The sequence below is a fragment of the Cervus canadensis genome, chromosome 32, assembly GCF_019320065.1.
Source record: "Cervus canadensis isolate Bull #8, Minnesota chromosome 32, ASM1932006v1, whole genome shotgun sequence".
NCBI classification, from domain to species: Eukaryota; Metazoa; Chordata; class Mammalia; order Artiodactyla; family Cervidae; genus Cervus; species Cervus canadensis.
The window spans coordinates 34,273,961-34,288,539 of NC_057417.1; the positions used below are offsets into that span (position 1 = coordinate 34,273,961).

The 14,579-nt window shown below is 58.4% G+C and overlaps 1 protein-coding gene across 1 annotated transcript in view; it reads right to left on the reverse strand.

The window, feature by feature from the left end:
- LOC122432901 (kinesin-like protein KIF19) overlaps positions 1 to 14,445 on the reverse strand; it is a 35,224-nt gene extending 20,779 nt beyond the window's left edge. Inside the window, 12 exon segments of the mRNA XM_043455199.1 lie at positions 313 to 464; positions 2,240 to 2,271; positions 2,813 to 2,963; positions 4,203 to 4,325; positions 4,940 to 5,092; positions 6,876 to 7,070; positions 8,126 to 8,251; positions 8,469 to 8,605; positions 9,515 to 9,602; positions 10,977 to 11,087; positions 13,319 to 13,399; positions 14,410 to 14,445. Of these exon segments, the coding sequence (XP_043311134.1) occupies positions 313 to 464; positions 2,240 to 2,271; positions 2,813 to 2,963; positions 4,203 to 4,325; positions 4,940 to 5,092; positions 6,876 to 7,070; positions 8,126 to 8,251; positions 8,469 to 8,605; positions 9,515 to 9,602; positions 10,977 to 11,087; positions 13,319 to 13,399; positions 14,410 to 14,445 (1,385 nt within the window).
- Positions 14,446 to 14,579: the final 134 nt, after the last annotated feature.

The window sequence follows — 14,579 nt, forward strand, 5'->3', positions numbered from 1 at the left end:
AGTGACCCTGGTCTGGATGAAAACCTGCACGGCCAGTCCCTTTCCACACAGCCAGTCACTCACAGTAGGTGTGAACCACGAGTGAGACTGGAACGGTAGAAAGACCCCAGCAAGGGGACACAGCCTCCATATTCCGTCTGACCTCAGCATCCTCTCTGTAAAATGGGGTTGACCCTAACCTGTTGGGACGGGGCCTGCAGCAGGAAGCCAAAGCGGCCTGGGAGGCTCTCCCACTGGCCCAGCTTAGCCACAGGGAGGGAGATGAAGGAAGGGAGGATGCCCGTGGCGGAAGTCCCCCTGGGGCTGGCTCACTCGGCGATGGTCAGCAGGTGGCGGGACGTGTCCACGTGCAGCTCAATGTTGGTGTTCTCCAGCTCCACCAGGCTGCGCCGCATCTCCAGCTGCTCCTTGAAGGCCCCGATGAGCTGCGCCCGGATCCTGTTCATCTGCAGGCGGTTGTCCTCCTCTGCGTCGGGGGCAGGGATGGTGGCTGGGGCAGGAAGAGAGCCAGCTGCACCTGGCCATCCAGGCCAGGGTCAAATCCATGCTTGCCCAGCAGCGTAGGATCTGCCCCAAAGAGGGACTTCAAACACAGTGCGTATGGAGGGTAGACAAAGCAGGGAGGCTGGATGGGTGGATGGGCTGGTGAATGGATGGCTGAATGCTTGGACAGATGGATGGAAGCATGGATGGATGGATTAATGGATGGGTGAATGGGTAGACGATGGGTGGATGGGTGGATGATGGATGGATGACAGATGGATGGATAGATGGATGGATGGATGATGAGTGGATGGATGGGTGGATGGATAAATGGGTGGATGACGGATGAATGGATGGATAGATGGGTGATGAATGGATGGATGGATGGATGGATGGATGGATGGATACTTGGATGGATAACTTAGAGTGATTTAGACTCCATTTGCCTGTTTTGGGCTTGGGTTGCATGGATTTGAGTCTCAGGAATCCCAGGAGTGGGGCTAGGTTATCCATCTCAGCTTTGACCTCTCTTTCTCTGGGAAATGCTCCCAGACTCTCAATCTGGGTCCGTCTGCCACTTGCTCTGATAACATCCTGCCTTCTCCTTGGCAGTCTCCTGTGTATCCATAATTTGGTGGTATGTTCAACACCTGCCTTTCCTGCTAGAATGTGAGTTCCACAGAACAAAACTATTTCTGCTTCCCGTGGTCAGTTCCTACCGAGCAGTTGTGCAGTGGTTAATCCATGGTTCTCTCTGCCTGTTCCAGCAGTTAGCTCTACCCTGGTCATATGTGGTTGGTTCCCCTGACCTTGAGGGCAGTGGTTAGGGGGTAGCTTTTCCCTGAACATCAAGCAATCTGGAATTGGTGAAATAAATTGTGATGCACTCAGATGACCAAATCATTGCAGTCATTAAAACAAAGCACACAGAATCTTAGGAGACTCTCGTAAAGGAAGGATCCTGGGAGAGCGTGGACACCAGTATCCCACTGCTGCCCTAGGCTCGCCAGAGCAGGACCCAAGGGAAGCCCCTCATATCCTCACCGTGAGACCGCCCACCCTCTCCGTGACGCTGCCCACCTCCTCAGACCACCAAGCTGAGTCCCAGTAACTAACAGACCCGCAGGATGAGAACTATTTTCCAGCATGTCTCCCTGTTGGCCCCTGACTCCAGACAAGCCCAAGTTTCCCAGTCATCACCTGGTTTTATAGATTCTCTACAACAACCCATTGACCACCGCCACCAGTCCCTGAAGCCCTCAGCTGGCCCCATGGGACTCTGTCTCGTCAACAACAGCCCCTCTTCTTTGAAATCTTCCTTCACTGTCTCGCTCCAACAGAAACTCAAAGCCCCAAATCTACCAAAGAGAAAAAGGCACCCATGTGGGCAAGGGGGTTATGTGACTAGAGAGCCCAAAGTGCCCATCAGAGGGGGCAGGACAAGCAGACTCTAGTATGGACATCCCTGCCCTTTATCATCCATTTAATACTACTTGACATTTTAATGTTAGACAGTCCGATAAGTGAAAACCGTTCCAATCTGCGTCTGTTTCCTAATGCAATTGAGAACTTTTTCCTATGTTTACAGCCACTAGAGACTCTCTCCAGTGCCTGTTCATTTCCTCACCTGTGTTTATAAACTGGGCTGTTTGTTCTTTCTTGTGTGTGTGCGTGCTCAGTTATGCCCAACTCTTTACAGACTCAGGGACTGTAGCCTGCCAAGCTCCTCCACCCAATGGAATTTTCCAGGCAAGACACTGGAGTGGGTTGCCCTTTCCTACTCCAGATCTTCCCGACCCAGGGATCAAACCTGAGTCTCTTGCATCTCCTGCATGGGCAGGCAGATTCTTTACCACTCCACCACCTGGGAAGCCCTTCGTTATTGTTCTTATTGATTTTCAAAAGTCCTCTATTTACTATGGCAAAACTTATCTTAATAAGCGAAAAGAAGTGTGTGTGTACACACCCGTCTACTTAACTTCATCACAAGTATTTTTTTAAGGGCATCTTTTAAACTTACTGACGAATCTTAGAGTAAAACGATGGTATGCTCTCCTCCAAAAGGAGGCCTCCGAGATCAAACCGGTTTGGGGAGAAGGAAGGAGAAGGACAGCAGCTGCCTGGTGCGTGTGGGTTCCACTTTGGGGCAGAAACGATCCAGAGTAAGACAAGAGGGGGAGGCTGCCCCACACAGTGGGCGTGCCGAATGCCAGTGGATGAAGCATTTGATTTAAGGGGTGGGACGCTCAGCAAGGACCTCGCGCCAGGCAGGAGGAGGCCGTAGGCCCGGGGCAGCCCCACGCATGGGGCGCAGGCGTGCTGGCCCTACCTTGAGCATCCCGGCCGCTAGGCTCGCCCCTCCGCTCCCTCTCCTGTCTCTCCACCTTGGCCTTGAGGTGCTGGATCTGCCCGCGCAGGTCAGAGATGACATCCGTGTACTGTGCAATGTGGTAGGACACGCTCAGCAGGTTACGCTTGACCTGGTGGCCAGACGCGACCAAGGTCAGGGCCCGCGGCTGCCCTGGGAGAGACTCCTTTCACGCGATGGGAACACGCAAGCACGTTTCGCAAGGAAAACTCAAATCAGCACCCTTCAGCCTTAAAAGGGAAGGCTCTGACACCTGCTACCACATGGGTGGACCCTGAGGACATGATGAAAAATGAAATAAGCCAGACCCAGAAGGGAGACACTGCAGGACCCACGTGTGAGGTCCTCGGAGGAGTCGGGTTCACAGGAAGGGGGAGGGTGGGGGTCACGGGTTGGGGGAGGGGAGAGGGGGTTACTATTTAATGGGAACAAAGCCTCAGTTTGGGGAGATGAAATGAGTTCTGGAGATGACGGTGGTGATGGGTGTACAACAAACTGATGTACCTAATGCCACCAAACTGTGCTGTTTAAAATGGTTAAAGTGGTGGATTTTATGTTACGTACATTTTGCCATAACTTAAAAAACATCCAGTCCAAGAAGAGGTTTTTGAAAGCCCTCTCCGTGGGTAGCCCCTGCTACCATTTTGGCGTGCCCCTTCTAGATCCTTTTCTGTGTGGTGTTCTATGAATATGTGTACACATACCTAGAGAGACGCACATGGGGAATGTGCGGGTGTACATTCTGCTTTGGGGCGTTTATGTGAGTTACATCAGACTGTAGCTGCTATTCTTTAACTTGCTTTTCTGGCCCAACGATGTGTCTTAGAGGCTGTCTGTCCGCATGGGCTCCACCCCATGCTCTGTAGCAGCTGCAGAATGGGCTGGAGCCGGGGGACACAGGTAGCTGTCCCGACCTCTTCCCGGGCACACGGGGCACACGCACGTGCACTTTAACCAGACGTGCTCAATGGCCCCCACTCTGCACAGACACACTCTATCACCCGTAGCTCAGCTCCCCTGCCTGACCCAGTCCTCTTTGGTGAAGACCCCTCTGAATCCCGCCTTCTCTGTTATTCTTCCTTGCAGCGCCCTGAGGCTCTCTTATAGAGCGCCCGCCACAACTGGAAATGATACATTTGTCTGTGCGGGTTCATGTTTCGTAGCTGCCTCCCCTCTGCTGGGCTCAGGGTTTGTGTGGGAGCAGAAGCTCCGGTGGTGATGATGATGGTTTTATCAGGGCGCCTCCCCCAGAGCCTCAGAGGGAGAGCTGTAGAGTCAGTGAGCAGGTGGGAGAGTGAAAGAGAGGGATGGGGCAGGGAGGGGGCGAGGGGAGTGGGGGCGAGCGGCTCACCCTCGTCTTGATGTTCTTGGCCCGGTAGGCATACAGCAGGGTGGTCCGCGACTCCTCGAAGTGTGTGCTGGCCGGGCTGATGTGGGCGATCATCACGGTCCGGCTGTTCCCTCCCAGGGCATCCTGCTCGGGGCAAGGTGCCAGCTGGGGGTGACGGGACGGGGGCCCCCACCTGCCTGGTGATGCCACCCCTCCCCGACCTGTACCAAGCTCTGCCGGACCATCTGGGCTTCCCGCTCCAAAGCCCGAGAAGGGCAGCTGAGCTGGACCAGGAGTCAGTGCTCAGGGAGGTGACACTCAGGATGAGACAGGACCTGGGGCAGGCCTCCCCATCTGCCTTTCACTCAGATGTGAGCACATTAGACCAAGGGCCACTCTTACAGGGCCACTTATGTATTGCTTTGCCTATCTGCCTATCTCCGCCCTGCCTTCCGTAGAATGGAGGTGACAGCATTCAGCTTGGTATGAGTGGTATGAAGTTTTTCATGGTCAGACTGTCTGCCATTGGACAGGCAGCCTCAGTGAGGTAGTGAGCTCCATGTCCCCGGGAGTATGCAAGCATGGGCTAGACTACACTCACAGAGATGGAGGGGAGTCGAGCAGAGAGCAGAGGTGGTTTCTACAGTGTTTTCCTGCCCTCATGGGCTCCTTCCTGCCCTCAGGGATTCCTGGAAGGGCCCTTTGGCCCAGGTAAATCCTGAAAGATGCAGTCAGATGCTGCAGCCATGCCTTCGTACCTTCAGCAGACGTGTCAGTTTGCTGTCCCGGAAGTTCACATACTGCGCCCGGCTACCACCCTTTTCGCTGAGTGCGTTGATGCAGTTGCCCAGTGCCAGCAGGGAGCGGTTGATGTGGGCGCCCTCCTTCATCCTCTTGCCTTGGTTCTGGGTCTGCATGAAGAGAGGCCGCTGGTGGGGAGGTGGTGCTCACCCTCATCACCCAGGGCAGGTACCAGTCAGCCAGGGGCATCCTGTGCTCCAGAGCCCACTCCTTGCCCATGCTCAGCCTGTCTCCATGGAAACCACAAGAAAGATCTGGTCCACGTTTTCCCCTTGTTCTCTCTGCCTCCTGGCCTACCCTGGTGCCTCCCTGTGGGGCACTCATGTCTTCTCATGCCCTCTCCTCTTGGGAACTGTGAGTAACAGACTATTTTCTCAGTGGTAGCTTTCTTCTGACTGTTTGGCCTTACTGGATCTCGAATTCCATTCTGTATTAACACAATACACTGACTCTGTTGGCTTCTGGGCCAGCTGGCCAGGCTCTGCTCCTTTCAGCAACCCAGGCACCAGGGCCGGGCCAGGTGACGAGCAGATGAATGAATGAATGAGTGAAGCAATGTAACGGTCAATAAGCCCTGAAGACTCAGAGCACAGACTGCAAAGTGAAGTGAAGTAAAGTTGCTCAGTCGTGCACGACTCTTTGCAACCCCATGGACTGTAACCCACCAGGCTCCTCCATCCATGGGATTTTCCAGGCAAGAATACTGGAGTGGGTTGCCATTCCCTTCTCCAGGGGATCTTCCCGACCCAGAGATCGAACTTACCCAGGTGACCCGCAAACTGGACTACAAATATCAGTAGTGAAAGGCAAGGATTGGGGCCAAACCCCTCCAGGCCCAAAGCCCAGATCCACCTAGTACCTTTGTGTAGGTGAAGTCACACCACCTCAGGTCTCAGCCTTGCATTTGTAAACCGGGCATGAGGCTTTCTGCCCTCTAGGCGTTGGAGGATTATGTGGGTGATGAGTGCTAAGTGCGTTGGTGTATAGTTGCTGAGTTGTGTCTGTTTTGCGACCCCATGGACTGTAGCCCGCCAGGTTTCTCCGTCCATGGGATTCCCCAGGCAAGCATACTGGAGTGGGCTGCCATTTCCTTCTCCAGTGGATCTTCCCGACCCAGGGATCGAACCCGCGTCTCCTGCACTGGTAGGCGGATTCTTTTACCACTGAGCCACCATGAAAGACTGGTGCGTTAGAAGGACATAAAATGTCCTTTGTTGGTAACATTACTGTTGCTCTGACTTGGCCGCCGTCAAGCGTCGTCTCTGTTCCTGGCGCTGGGCTAGGATCTGCCTTCAAAGAACGCTCCGCCCTGGGGCAGCGGCTGACTTCCCACCACAGGTACCGCGGTTAGTGGGGCGCGGGTGCTGGGCGTGACCGCAGCGGGTGGGCGGGGCTCGGGGCGGGGCGGGCGGGGCCTCTGTGGTGGGCGGGTTGCGAGTGGGCGGGGCCCCGGCGGACATCCCGACAGCCCCCGCGCAGGCACCGCTCTCTCCGCCTGAGGGGCTTCCTCTCACCCACCGAACTCCTGGTGACCTTTCGGACTCGGCCCTGAGGACCCCCTTCCTCTGGGCTCCACAGCCTCCGTTTAACCCCGAATCTCAAAGCTCGGGCCTCCCGGTGCTTCATTATCAGCTCACACGTCTGTCTCCCGGCCGCCCCCAGGGGCCGTGAGCTCCCCGAGGGCGGGCCGGGGTGTCGCCCATCTTTGTCTCTGGTGCCCTCAGGCCCTGCCGCGCGGGAACCCTCCGAGACGGCCTGGCCCCCTGCGCCTGCCGAGGACGCATTCGCTCGGCACACGCTCGGCGGGCGCCTCCCCTGGGCCGGGCGCTGTTCTAGGTGCTGGAGACGCCGCGGCCTGAGGGGCTGCCTGACGGGGACGGAGAGGACGCGAACCTGGGACGCCCGCTCTGAGCCCGCCAGGTCCACCATGAAGAGCCTGCCGACGCGCACTTCCTCCGCCAGGTGTGCGCCGCGACCGCGCCGGCGCACGGTGACCTGAAGCACCGCGTGCGAGCGGGATGACGTCTTGTTGGTGGCCGTGGGCTCCTGCGTGCGCTGCCGGTTGCCTTTGGTGAGGAGCTGCATGATCTGAGGACAGTCAGGAGAGGGCAGACGGTCAGGGGACCCTGGGCGGCCACAGGCTCCCTCCAGAGCAAGAGAAGCGGGGGTGCGTGCACCCCTCGAGCTCCTTCGGGAGGCTTTTCCCCAGCTGGTTTGCTGATGGTGGCAGAACCGCGTCCAGCAGAGGCCATTTCTGGCTTGCGGCATGAAGTGATTAATTAACCGAGTCAGCAAGTCCAGCATAAAGGGCACGTGTCAGATCGCTCACACGTTTATCACCCCGTCCACAGCCTCTGCCCATGGCAGACATCACTAGTGGATCACCCAACTCTTCCCCACTGAGCCCTCTTCCATACTGAGCTCTGGGCAGTTGTAGGATTTGCTGGAGCTGGCAGATGGACTGAAACCCACTTGTGCACAAGTAGCTGTGGAAATTAAGCTAGTGAGCCTCTGCTGTGTACCTACTGTGTGCCAGGCATGCTAGGACCACAGAGCATTGTAGAGAGAGGCTGACATGGCCACTGTGCTTAACAAATAGGTGAGCAGGCTCCTCTCCTGTTCCTGGAGCCCATGCGGGACTGTGCTAAAGGTGGGTGGCCTCAGACCTAAGCCAGCACGTCTGAAGACTGGGGGACGAGGAGTCTGTGCTGTTTGCAGGCAATAGGGAGCCACTGAAGGGTCTGAATGGGTGGCAGACCCACCTCAAGGACTGCACAGAGACACTGGAGGAGAGAGAAAGACAGAGGGCTGGAGAAGTCTTTCCAGCTCACCCTCCTTATGGGAGCAACCCTTGATATCAGGGTGGCAAATGGATTTCAGACTTGATTGGCTGTGACTGTCTGCAGTGGTGTAGAAAAGGGGTCCCCCACCTCCATCTGAAGGCAGAGGGAAGAGTGCGAGATCCATTGGTGAAGTCTGCCCTGAGCACAGATTAGCAGAGCGGGGATATGGCACGAAGTTTGCTGCGCCCTTAGCTCAGAAGCTGCCTTGGAGCTGTGTGTCTGGCTTTGCTCTGCGAGGCCTGGTGAGCGTGGCTGCCATGGAGGAGCCACATGTCCCTCTGTGGGCCCCGTGACCCTCACCTCCTGGGCGTTGGAGGTGGAGACCTCTGTGATGCCTGCAATCTGGATACTGCCCCTAGAATCTTCCCGCAGGTCCAGAAACCCCGAGGACGGGCTCAGGAGGTCCCGGATCACTTCGTTATAAATCTGGGATGAGACAGACGCGCTGGCAGCAGTAGGTTTGGTGCAAAGGAGGCGCCGGGGCTTTCACCTATCCCTGGGACTTTGCATCTCCAGAGAAGTCTCAGATGCCCTGAAGTTTCCCACAGGCCAGGGGGATTTTGGGGTGACACACGGGGGTTTGCAATCACAATCAATCAGGTCTGTTTCGCAGACAGGGCAGTCGAGGGGGTAGGCAGCTCACCTCGAGATAAGACATGGACACGCTGCAGTCTGTGTTGTCCCGGGTCTCCTCGATGGCCTGGAAGAGGTCACTGAGCATCTGCAGATAGATCCCGGGCTCCGTGTCCATGCCTAGCATCGTGTGGGTCTTGCCAGCACCTTCAAGAGGAGGGGAATGCCCACCTAGGCAGGGCTCCTGAGCTGGACTCAGCCCCTCCCAGAGCCTGGTCACACCTTTATCTTGCAAACCGCCTCGGCCACTCTGACATGCTTGGTTTCCATTTTGGAAACAAGAACAAAATTAATGGCTGCTCTGGGGAAGAAGACCTGGGTGGGGAAAGCGGAGGACATGAAGCAAAAATGCAGACAGTGTCAGAGGAGAAGGCCTGAGAGATGGCTGTCCTTCTCTCCAAATGCACTTGAAGATGTTTGTGTTGTTCTCATGACGGGAGCATTAAAGTGTGTGTTAAACTCTAAGCAGTTACCTTCAGGGGATATGTCACCTCCCCTTACCTGTTGGCTCTATGGGAGAGGGCCAGTTGGCACTTTCCCTTCCCTGGAGCCCAGCAAATAGCAGGCGCCCCCTAATGTTTGTTGAATGAATGAATGAAATAAACAAGCTGTGATTTCAGACCAAGGCTTCTCAGTGCCTCAGTTTCCCCACCTGCACAGGGAGGGGGTTAAAGGCCTGTCCAACTCTGACCCTCCATGAACCTAGTTTCCAGGAGGAGAGGCAGCTTAGCTCTATGAGCATTTGCCAACCCCAACTGGTAACTGCAGAGAAGGAACCTATGGTTCTCACAGGCAGCAAAGTGTCGTCTTGGGCTGAATTTCAGATTCAGTCCTACCTGCTGTGTGACCGCAGGCAAATCCCTACCTGTCTGAGGCTCAGTTTTCTCATCAGGGACAGGGGGCTCATTCTACCTGCCTTTCGGGGCTGCTGCAAGGACCAAAGAGCCAGGTGCAGAGGGGCCAACATGCGGCCAGCCCTCAAGAAGGAGGCACTCTGTGACACTGTGAGGAGTCCCACCGCCACTGACCTGCCTCCCTCCCAGGACACTGCCCTACCTGAGGGGCCGTAGGCGAACACCGTTGCATTGTATCCAGAAACCACGCCTTCCACTAGTTGCTGGGTGGTGGCCAGGTACACATCCTCCTGCAGACAGACAGACAGAAGACAGTCAACACACAGTCAGGCACCTGGCTGTTTGGAGAGGGTGGGGTGTGTGGTGCCTCAAAGGCCCTGCTCCCCCTGGACACGGACAGGCACCCCATGGAGAAGGAGGCCAGTTCAGACGGGGCCTGAGCCCCACCCCAGTCCTGCAGCTGCATGACCACAGACACACTGCCTGGCCACACCGAGCCCCCGGGAGGAGACCACGGTCAGGGAGCAGAGCATGAGAACGTGAGTGATAGTGTGCGCCACGAGGCCTGCTGGGTTTGGTTCCAAACAGGTGTAAGTCCTTCCCAGGGTTTCTGTATGAACTGAGAGAAATCAGAGAGTGCCAAGGACTGGGAAGCACTGATGGGGCTGGAAATCTGGGAAGAGAATTATGGTTCCTCTTGTGGGACAGAACCAGGACCAAGCAGTGTTTCAGGCTGGTGGAATTTAATTCAGGGCAGCAGTGCATAGATATAGGAGTGTGTGGGTAGTAAGCACCCTGTCCACAGAGGTATTCAAGGAAGGACACCTTTGGGGCTGGTGTTTGGGGGTGTGGGGGTTGGGCTGGACTGGATAAAAAGGACAGTCCCCCTTCTGTCTTCCCTGAGTGCCGCCCCCGCCCAGACTCCACTCTGCATCTCTGTCCCAACATCCTTGGCCAATGACCCGGCTCAGAGCATCTGAGCCCTGGTAGGACAGAGGCCAAAACAAAAGGTGCCTCTTCCCTCCATCCTTGGACTTACACGGTCCAGGACTTTGTCCCGGCTTTACGGGTCTCTAGCCATGTGACCTCAGGCCAGTTGCTGACCTCCTTAAGCTTTACCTTCCTTCCCTGAAAAATGGGGATACTTTCACCATGTACTTTATAGGGTTGCCCTGACGCTTGTAAGACAATGCATGTCAAGCACTTAAGCACAACACTTGACATGAAACAGCTGCTCAATAAATGACAACCACCAGGTCACTTCTACTTTCGATGCTGTGACGATCTCGGGAGCAGAAGAAGCCTGTCTGCTCAGAGCTGGGCCTGCCTCTCTGGCTGGGGTGTGAGCCACTGTGGGCAGGGCATGTGTTCTAGCCTGGTGTCGACCGGACACGGCTTTGTTGGATGGTTGCACGGGTGGAGAGATGGGCACGTGGACATGGAGGGGTGAGTGAGAACGCGGTAGAGCTGGGGCACCTGGTGGCCCCGCGTCTGTGGGAGGGGCCTCCTGCCCCCTGCCCCTGGGGTGACCCAGGAACCAACCTCTCTGTCCATCAGGGAGGCCCTCTGAGACGTCACAGGTGAGGCCACCTGGCCAAGTCCTCCCGCGTGAGGACATCTCGGCGGGCCTGGGCCAGCAGGGGGTGGGGGTTGGGGGCGGGCACCTGGGACGCGTGCTGGTCGAACACAACGTCGAAGATGAAGGTCTTCTCCCGGGACCGGTGTGTGCGCAGCGGGTCCTCAGGGTCCTCACTGGGGTCCATGAGCACCACCATCTAGGAACCGTGAGGGGCGGGGGTTGGCTCCCGGATCAGGGCAGAGGAGCCCAGGCCTGGCTGTCTCCCTTGACGGCATCCAGGGCTCGGCCCGTGGCTGGGACGGGCTGCAGGTGCCTGTGCTCACCCATAGGCAGTCTCCCCGCTTCCATCCACCGGTGAGGGTGCAGCGACCCCAAGGCCATGGCCGTGAGCCCCCCAGGCCTCCCAGGCTCTGCCTCCAGTCCTCACACACCAGCGCCCCCCCAGTGCCTGTCTGCCAGGCCCTGCCCGGATGGCACCCGGACACCAGCGATCAGCCAGACTGGGTGCTGAGGGTTAGGGAAGAGTCCCGCCAGCCCCAGCGCCCCCAGTCGCACCCTGCAGGTGGGGGACCGGCTTTATGGACGGTGGAGCTCAGAGCCAGTGGCGTTGCGCACAACCCTGGGGATGTTTACCTGCCCATTTACCTCTTGCTCAGGGGGCTGCGCCCCCCAGAGGAGAGGGGAGACAGAGGAGTGTGCCACAGAGGAGGAGGACGGGGCCCACCAAGCTCTGGAGCCCGCCTGTCCCTCTGAGCTCCTCGGTGCCCCCTCCCCAGGGCCCCTCCTTTCTCACATAAATACGTAATTATAAAGCAAGGTGTACGAGGCCCCTGGGGACAGGGAGGTTCAAAAGAGCCCTTCCCTGGGCACTGGGGGCAGGGCATCTAGAGACCCATGAGCTGTTTACTCTGGCGCGGGGCCTGGGGTACCCAGAGAGTCTTAGGGGCATGACCATGGGGACCGAGAGCCCCGCCCCCTGGCCACCTGCCCATCTCACCCAGAGACGGCCAGAGCCCTCTGGGAGGAGATCAGTCTGTCCCCATGATGGGCGACGTGCCAAGATCTGGGGACTGGGGAGACCACGTCGACAGCTACTATGGGTTCTGCCAATTGTTTGCTTTCCAATTATTCCGAGGGCCGCACCTGCCTCCTCACTCGCGTTGGTTTAATCAGTGAGGTGCGCACAGTTTAAGCGTAAGGACTTGTCAGCCTGTGGACCAGCAGCCCCGCTGCCCCGGCTCTCGGCTGACTTTGGGGCCACAATAGCCCTGTCTCTGCAGAGCGGGGGCCCTGGGAATCTGTCCATCTCTGCCACATCCTGGGGAGTGGGCCGCCACATCCTGCCTCCCAGGGTGGTCCCGTCGTAAGCTTAGTTACATTTGCACTGTCTCCTTGTTAAGACTGTGTACATGCTCTTCACGGCTCAGCCGAAACCTTTCCTACAAGACTGTGTACCCCTCAATCTAACATCGGTCTCGTCAGGTCTCCGTGAACTCAGCACTAGCCACCCCAGCCTCTCTGCGAACCGCCCCAGCACCTTTACACACCCAGACGTCCGTCCCGGCCTCCTCCCCATGGTGTCACCCCAGTGTCTCCCTGCTGCCGGGACTGGGCGCCCCAACCTGGGGGGCAGCCTCAGCCGGGTGCTGCGCCCCGCCCCTAGGCTCCTTTGCAAACTCATCCTGGGAACGTCCTGGAACAGCTGCCCGCTGAAGGCAGACGGGGGAATGCAGTTTAGGCACCAAGTCTGCTCTTCCCCTGGATTTGGCATTTATTCTGGCTAGTGGCGACCATGGGCCCCGCACCTCGAAACTGCGCTGAGAGCTTGGCTTCTGAGCCGGTCTCCAAGGAGCGGGAATCCTTGATGACGTGGCAGCCAGTGAGCCACCCGTCCTACAGTGCGGGGGTCAGTCACCCGGCCCCTTCACAGCTGCACGGGCAGCCCCTCTGCTAAACCGCAGGCCCTGCTGCCCTGTCCTGGAGCCGCCCGCCTGTCTCTGCATGCTCCCGTGTTTGGGCCTGGAGCGGCCTCTGGACCGCCCCTCCCTGGACCACCGGCCTCTCCCACCTCCATGCCACTCAGAGAGGCTGCTCGCGGCCACCTCTGGCTGCTTTGTTCTCTGTGCACTCAGCTCCCCGACCTTGGATTTTTTTCTCTTGCTTGACGCCCTGCTCTATTCCCCCCTCCCAGGTAGGAAGGGAGTTGAGTTGGTGGGGTCAGCGGGGCGGAGGGTGGGGGAAACAGGCCCTCGAGTCCCCCTTGGCTCCACCCATGTGTGGAGCACCCGGGGCCACTGTGAGCTCTGATGTGAACTTTTCTGGGAGGGAGGGTGGAAGGAGTGAGTGAGTGGATGGGAGAGGGGGCCCGAGGTGGGCGACCACGTGCCGGGGTGGGGGTCCCGCTCTGAAGCCCTGCAACAGCCTCACCTGGTCCCCCACCTTGTGGGCGATGACGGCAGCCCCTTCCTCCAGTTCTGTGTCGTTGAGCGGGCGGATCCGAAGAGCCACCTGTGGGCAGGACGCCGCTTCAGCTGCCTTCCAGGGACCCAGGGAGGGAGCGCCCCGTCCTTCCAGGCCACAGAGGCCCCGGCCCAGCGCCCACCGCCACCTCGGGTGAGCCTCCCACTCCCGGTGAAGCAGTTAAGGCTGCGGAACCCCACCAGGCGCTGACTTCCTCGTCCACGGCTCACGATGGTGCCCAGAGGAGCACTGTGGTCAGGTGACCCTCCTTAGTCTGAACTGGGGAGACTGAGGCACAGACAGTCTCACACCTCACCCTGGCTTCTTCACCCACTACCCAAGGGACCCGAACCTTCTTGCAGGCTGTGAGCACTTTCAGAGCAAGAATTGGTTTTCTAAGTAGAAAAGCCCTGGGCTCTGCCTTCCACCTTTCTCTGCCCCCCACCCCCCTCCAGCTGGGCTGTGACGGGGTCCTACAGGAGACCCCCTGGGATCTTGCTGACCCAGGCCCCAGATCTTCCTTGGTCATATGAGCAGTGGGCCCTGGGCCCCCAGCAAGCCAGCACCTTTCTCCTGGGCCTCTGCTTTTTCGTCTGTGAGATGGGAAAGTCCTTCCTGGTAGAAATGGGAGCTGTGGACCGGGACATGACAGGGTTCCTCTGCACTGAGCCTGCAGGTCAGGGCGCATCCCTGGCCTCCACTCACCCCACTGTCTAATGGACTGAGCCTGCACGTCACCTAGGGGACGGGCCTGGTCAGGCCTCTGGGGCCCTGATGGGACCAGGTGTAGGGGGTATCCACCCCACTCCATCTGGGGGTCATGGTCCAGGCCCTGAGCTCCCTGGGGAGTGAGGTTCAGAGGGCAAGGGTGAAGGGATGCTGGAGACTCGGGCTGAGGAGCAGGGGGGTCACCAGGTCCTCATGAGGGACGGCTAAGCAGAGCAGGGACAGAGCAGGGCTGAGCAGATGGGGGCCCGGGCTGATGACAGCAGGTCACCGGGGCAGCGGGTCAGGAGGAGGCAGCCCGAGGGCTGTCCCGGCACGCGGGGAATGCTCACCGTGAGCTGCTGGTCCTTCGGCTCCATCTCCCTCATGGCTGGGCTGCCCCGGGCCGGGGAGGGGCCGGCAGCAGGGCGGGAGGGCATGGCTGGCTGCGGACAGGAGCTGCCTGCTCCCTGCTATCCTGGCGGGAGACCTGTTAGCCCCGCCCCACACGTGACGTCACCGG